At 46.8% G+C, this 7500-nt stretch overlaps 1 protein-coding gene across 2 annotated transcripts in view; it reads right to left on the bottom strand.

Annotated features, from left to right (window-relative positions):
- rxrgb (retinoid X receptor, gamma b) overlaps positions 1 to 7248 on the bottom strand; it is a 56576-nt gene extending 49328 nt beyond the window's left edge. For both annotated transcript variants that reach the window (XM_063201015.1, XM_063201016.1), the window contains exon 1: positions 7110 to 7248. In XM_063201015.1, coding sequence (XP_063057085.1) covers positions 7110 to 7140 — 31 coding nt within the window. In that variant the 5' untranslated portion in view covers positions 7141 to 7248. The remainder of the gene's footprint in view (positions 1 to 7109) is intronic.
- Between the last annotated feature and the right edge of the window lie 252 nt (positions 7249 to 7500).

Genomic DNA, 7500 nt, shown 5'->3' with positions numbered 1-7500 from the left:
TCTCTCTCTGTCTCTGTGTGTGTGTGTGTGTGTGTGTGTGTGTGTGTGTGTGTGTGTGTGTGTGTGTGTGTGTGTGTGTGTGTGTGTGTGTGCGTGTGTGTGTGTGTGAGACATGTGTTTACAAGTTTAAAGTACTTGCATGATAAGAGTCCTCAGTTTGATGAAAACACATTGACCTTTACAGCTAATGAGTAATTACTCACCATTCACATGCACACACACACATACACACACACACACACGCACGCACACACACATGCGCGCGCACACACACACATTCATAACTTCTTGTTGCGCCAAGATATGACCATGAACATTAGTCAAATTAGTCACTATGGCCATCTATACTGGTGTGTGTGTGTGTGTGTGTGTGTGTGTGTGTGTGTGTGTGTGTGTGTGTGTGTGTGTGTGTGTGTGTGTGTGTGTGTGTGTGTGTGTGTGTGTGTGTGTGCGCGCACATGTGTGTGTGTGTGTGTGTGTGTGTGTGTGTGTGTGTGTAAGTGTGTGTGTATGTGCGTGTGTGTGTGTGTGTGTGTGTGTGTGTGTGTGTGTGTGTGTGTGTGTGTGTGTGCATGTGTGGGTGTGTGTGCGTGTGTGTGTGTGTGTGTGTGTCTTCCACTCCCTACGTGCTGCTATCCAAAGGTGTGTCCAATTCTCTACCTGCATTGCTCAATCTTTATGTTAGTGAGTGTCCGTGCATGTGTGTATGTGTGTGTGTGCGTGTGTTCACGTGCGAGTGTTCCTGTTTGTAGTTTGCAAGTGTGTGCGTGTGGGTGCATGTGAGTAGAGTAGAGTAGAGTAGAGTAGAGTAGAGTAGAGTAGAGTAGAGTAGAGTAGAGTAGAGTAGAGCAGAGTAGAGTAGAGTAGAACAGAGTAGAGTTGAGTAGAGTAGAGTACTTTCACTAAACCCAAGGGAAATTAAGGTGTCTGACAGCTTACATAAATACACAGATACAAAACATACGCAAAGACATATTACACATTATTGCTCACTGCAGTTAGCACATAGCACACACTTGAGGAGTGCCTGTGTGTGTGTGTGTGTGTGTGTGTGTGTGTGTGTGTGTGTGTGTGTGTGTGTGTGTGTAATCACTCATTATATATAGGCCTAACAATAACAACAACACTGGAGCCCCTAGCACGCATCAGGATTCTGGCCCCCTAACATCAGGGTTCTCTTACCACACACCAGGGCTTTCCCCTTGGCCTCCGCACCGCTGACCATTCATCACCATGACAACCCAAACAGAGGTGAGCAGAGGGCCGCCCGGTCGGCTCTTTTACTCCCTCTATTTGGGGCACACACGCCAGGCAATAGTAGGCATGCACACACCACAACAACGCAACACATCAATGCCACGCATACACACCTGCTCTTAACAACATGAATGTATACTACCACACACATGCCACTTCACGCACATGACACGAGACATACATGCTACACATACACAACTGCCACGCATGCCACGCATACACACCTGGTCTAAACCAGTAGTTTTAAAACTGGGGGCCGGCGACTCCTACAGGGGTGGGGGAGGGGGGCAAAGGGATGCTACGAGGGTTGGCAGAGGGTTGGCAGAAAAAGTATAGCACATCAAAATAAGTACTTGATTAGTAAATGTGTACCAAAATAAACCACAGTCATCTAAACAATATTCCTATAAGCTAAAAACGGCATAATAATCTATTGCAGTGGTTCTCAAACTTTTTGTGTGAAGTACCACCCAAAAAAATATTGAGCTCTCCGAGTACCACCTTGACAACCAACATCAGAATATTGCAGCAAAGGCCTTCCATATTCACTTTTGCCAGTCAATACACTAGAGGTTCATAACGGCATCAACAGCTACGGTCGGTCACATTCAGTGCAAGTTTGTTTTAAATTTCTTGCTTGCGTGGTATTATTCTACATTATGTTTTCACATATCTGTCCAATATTACAAAATGTGAGACCAAAGAGACATTTTCGACTGCAACAACTTGATCAGCCTTCAAATCAATGCACAAAAAATTAATTCTTCCAAGTACCACCAGCGATGTCTCAAGTACCAACAGTGGTACACGTACCACAGTTTGAGCACCACTGATCTATTGCATCCATGAACATCATAGTTATTTCATATATCCCAATGGGACACTGACACACTTACATAGATTATGGTCGTGAAAGGGGGTGCGCAGAAAAAATATTAGGCTATATCACGACCCATATAAGGGGGTCCTTGGCTGGAATCCACCGATATATGAGAGGCCTTGGCTGGAATCTAATGGTATATGGGGGGCCTTGGCTAGAATCTAACGGTATATGGGGGGGGGGGGGGGGTAAAGTGGTAAAGTTTGGGAGCCCCTGGCTCTAAACAACATGAATACTTACCACACACACATGCCACTTCACACACACACAACACCAGACATGCATGCTACACATACACAACTGCCATGCATGCCATATGCATACCACACACCAGGCACAAACGTCACATGCACACAGCACGCACGCGAGGCGGGTAGGAGGGTGCCTGTTTCAGTTTATTCCCAGGCAGAGGTGACTGAACTTCAATAGAGTCCTCCCGGGGTCAAGCTGAGCTGGGTTCATAAAGTCGTTGTTGCGCACAATCAAATCAAACGCAAAAGAAAGGTGACAGCGCGCACAAACCTAAATCTGCATTTGGCAAACACCAAGGCATCCAGCTAATAAAAAAAGTTTGCTGCCTTTTCAGCTGACATGAAGTCAGTCTGACCTACAAATCTTTGGTTGCTACAAATCTTTGGACCTACAAATCTTTGGTTGCTACAAATATATTGCAACATTAGGCCATGACAATCAGGGCCAGAGCCTCCAGATGTGTCTGGAAGGCAAGCAAGCAGCCAGGCAGACAGAGCCAGGACTGGACAGCTAATCTGGCATACACAGGGCATTTTCCCTGAGGGCTGCTAGTCCAATGCTGTTCTTTTTTTTTAAGGCACACTGTGAAGGGTGGTGGCCAGAGTGGGTATTGCAACTATGCTGGTCATTGAACCTGTGCCACCTATTGCCAAATTGGATTTTTATTTTTTATTAATATTTACTGAATGATAAACTAATATTGAGTAGTATGACCAAAGAATAGTAAGTGTTTCAGTAAGTGTTTCATATATTTTTCTGGAAATTCAAAAAGGCAGACATGGAGAAGGCCCACCTTTTCATGTATGAAAAGTGCAATTTCCCAAGCCATAATGAATACTTGGGACTCAATGGTAGTGGCAAGTATTTGGTAAAAAGGTTACATTTGTGAATGGGCAGCATGAGATCTGGAGGGAAACGGCCAACAAACATTACACAGTCCACCTTTAAAGACCAACCCAGTATCTACAGCTGGTGGCTCATTGGTCCATACTTCAATACGGAAAGTGAACTGTGCCACTTAGGATATAGTGTGACAACGGCCTATTACATGTGTGAGGGACCAGGCTAGGCAGAAAATGCTGGGGCCGTTTTTGGTCCTTCCAGCCTGTAGCCCCATAATGGACACCAATACACCACCAGTTGTACACTGTAATAGCAACTGGAAAGTTTACTACTGTAGTAGTAATCTACTATAACATAACACAAGGCCTTAAGTAATGCACTACGACTTTGACATTACCATTCTGATAACAGTAAATGTATAACACCGTGTCTTGTCGGGTTAAGACAAATAGGCTATATTGCACCATTAGGCCATTGGCAGCCAGAGCCAGATCCAGGGCCAGAGCCTCCAGATGTGGCTGGCAAGCAGGCAGCAAGAGCTGGGCGAGTGGGCTGGCTGAGCCTCCCCCCCCTACTCTCCCAAGGGACACGTGTATGGAGTGGAGTGTGGAGCAGAGTAGAGCAAAGCAGAGCAGTGCAGTGCAGCGGCCGGCCGGATGTGTGTATGTCTCATTCAGAGCCAGCAGCCAGCCCCGGGCAGGATTTCCCTCACACATGACTGGCGTGGTGTGTGTCAGTCTTCGAAAGCAAAGGAAAACACACACACACACGTGCATGCACGCGTGTGCGTACACAAACACACACACACACACACACACACACGTACGCATGCGCGTACACAAACACACAGACACACACAGACACATCCACGCATGTGCGTACACAAACACACACATACTCTCACACACTCTCTCTCACACACACACACACACACACTGGCACAATCTACAGTACAACACAATTCTTCTGGCCCAGATCCAAGCATGCAAACCACGTACACTCACACACACACACACACACTGCAACACACACACACACACAACCACACACACACACACACACACACACACACACACACACACACACACACACACACACACACACACACACACACACACACACACACACACACCAGGCCTACTAAACACCATCCCCAGATGCCAACACTTGGCATGCTGGATGGCTGCCTCCAGGCCCCTGCTGTGATCATCTCCACCTGAGAGCTCTGACCTGACTCTTGTGTCGTCTTGACACTTGTCTGTCCAGAGTTGACAGGTCTGGGGAACATATGGGCCAGCCAGCACTGTTTCAGGAAGGAGGCCGCACCTTGAATAGTAGTGTTTTTTTATTGTGCAATAAAAAAACACTACTATGCAAGGTGCGGCCTCCTTCTTGAAACATTGAATTTGAAATTTGGGCCAGCACCCTCAGAGACAGAAATAATTAAGAGTGACGCCTGCTCCAAGAAGGAAAAAAAAAACAGCCAGCTCTGGGCCAGCACTGTGCCAGTTCTGTGTAACAGAGGCCAACTAGCAGAGTGTGGTGTGGAACGTTAGTTGTAAACCTTCCTCCCAAAGCCTCAATACAGTGCAGTGCGGTAGCAGTGGGCTATCGGACCGGCCCTTTAGCTCAGCGGTCTCGTACTCGTACTGTGACTCCCATTGCCGAACCCGATGCGTTGACGAGGTGGCAAGTTCGCGGCCCCCGAGGGGGATGAACTGTGCAGGAGCAGCACTGTGCCAGCTCTGCGCATGATCCTGGGTGGGAAGCTCCATGCAGAAATCCCATGATGCACACAACACATACAGTTCAGTACACAGACTTGGCAGTATACATTCAAATAGATATTGGACATTAGGAGGAATGGACTTTTGAATTCTGACATATTGTGCTCTCTCTCTTTCTTTCTGTGTGTGTGTGTGTGTGTGTGTGTGTGTGTGTGTGTGTGTGTGTGTGTGTGTGTGTGTGTGTGTGTGTGTGTGTGTGCATGCGCGCACGTGCGTGCGTGTGTGTGTGTGTCTGAACGCATGCAAGTGTGGGTCACTGTGTGTGTGTGTGTGTGTGTGTGTGTGTGCATGCGCGCACGTGCGTGCGTGTGTGTGTGTGTCTGAACGCATGCAAGTGTGGGTCACTGTGTGTGTGTGTGTGTGTGTGTGTGTGTGTGTGTGTGTGTGTGTGTGTGTGTGTGTGTGTGTGTGTGTGTGTGTGTGTGTGTGCATCCATGTGTGTACCTTTGTGGTCAGAGATTACCCAAGCTATTGATTTGGTGGTCCAGAGAGTATTGCTGTGTGTCTGACAGCATGTTCCTTCTCAAACTCAGAGAAGTCTGTGGGGTAACTAGGACACTTTGATTTGCCTAGTTTTGACAAGCCCCCCTGGAGAACCCCATTCAGTGTTCTCCTTCTCCTCCTTCTTCTTCTTATCATTATTATTATTAATAAGACCAGCAAATGTTATTCCTTCATTCTCCTAGCAGTGCCCCTAAACACTCCTTATACACATTCGCCTCGAATCAATTCAATATCAAAAGCTCTAAATCTAGTTTCTGATTTCTTCAACACATACAAATGTCCCTTAGCAGGTTTGCAGATGTGTGTAGAGAGGGGGAAACAGGACCATAAAGGCCGTGATTTGATCCGATTGACTTTGAAGGCGAGAGAATCACGTGCTGATCACCCAAATGAACCCAAGAAATTCTTCAGGAATAAGTGCTGTGCACGTGGGTAGGCTTCTTTAGCGAGAGAGGGGAGGGAGAGGTGCGTGTGGAGACTTAAAAGCTGGCATGCGGACTGCAGGTATGCGCGTAATGCTAATCGACGGTGTTGAGAAACAAATTGTGCACTCTTGCAGCTAAGACGTCCAATAAGTAGTGGGATAGAAGTGTTGTATCATTTAGCCTAACAGCATGTCATCGTTTCATAACCCATTTCATCATATCCTGCAGATAAACAACCAGTGAGATGCTTATATGGTGGCGGTGGATACGGTGAATAATGTAGGCTACAAAATATGCGGGTTTGTTTGGGGAAGGAATACACTGTTTCAACGCAGAAAGAGATTGTATGATTAAAGCCGTTGCATGATAATAGCCTACATGTGTTGCATGGCATATTTGTACACATCCAGTTGGAATGTGCAATGGGAGTAGACTTTTATGTCGTGTTGGGTCGGCTATCTGACTGAATAAACAATGATTTCAACGAGCTTGTTCCCAGTCCGAGTGTAGCTCAACGACTTGTTAGTTGTTTACGCATAACTTCACATTGAATAAAGAAACAATCAGTTAACCTCTTTGTAACTACTGCTTTGTTAAAACTGGTGGCTAAAGTGGGTTCCATTTGTAGGCTAAGCTACTTCCCCGTTGGACCGACTTTGAGACGTGGAAGTCGGTGTGAATCAACAATAGAACTCTCCAACTCCCTTAATACCGAGGCGCTTGGACTCGTATCGGCGAACTCGCCAGACCAATAAATTGCCATTCTGCCAGAACACTTTAGCCGAACATCATGGTTGGAAAAGCCATAAATTACGTAAGCGCCGTTAAAGTGTCAACCCCTGACCTTGTCGGAGAAGCAGAATCGCGATCACCTGACTTTGGTACCGTACCGCCGCTATCTTCCAGATCAGAGCCAACGAGACAAGCCGTAACTTCACTGATAATAGCACCGTTAGTACATTAATCTCAGACTAAAGTTCGCTGTCTACTCCATTCGCCTTCCGATTCCTCGGGACAACAAACACAGCTGAAATGCGCGACTCCGTAAACAGGAAAACGCTCCGTGCACACTATCTCAGCCTGTGCAGACGGCAGGAAAGTTGCGCTGTCAAACTAGACAAAAAAGATAAATGTACTCTACGAACAGAGGAACGCACTTACTTAGGTGTAAGTAGGGGTCATTATTATCCATAGTGCAAAGAATCCCTCGTCTTTTCCCCGTAGTGCTTGTGATAGTTTGGCCGTTCCACACAGCGGCATCTCATTGAGTTCCGCTCCTCGACCCAAGTGAACTAGTCTTCAACGCAGTATACTGACGCGGGGCCCTGCGAGGGGGTGGCGAGAGGAGGGCTTCTCCCAATGACAACAATTATCCATATCACCACGCGAGTTGTTTATGACTGTGTTACAACGCCAAGCTGACACGGGCAAGAGGAACGGTTATGGCTTACATTTTTATGAACACCCCAGGACAGAAGGCGCATGTCTTTATTTATTTGTGGCGACGTTTTATGGACACGTTTTGCCTTTTCTTTGCATAGCCTGGTGATGT

Source organism: Engraulis encrasicolus, chromosome 6 (genome assembly GCF_034702125.1).
Source record: "Engraulis encrasicolus isolate BLACKSEA-1 chromosome 6, IST_EnEncr_1.0, whole genome shotgun sequence".
Classification (NCBI taxonomy): domain Eukaryota; kingdom Metazoa; phylum Chordata; class Actinopteri; order Clupeiformes; family Engraulidae; genus Engraulis; species Engraulis encrasicolus.
This window is presented reverse-complemented; position numbering and strand designations above follow the sequence as displayed.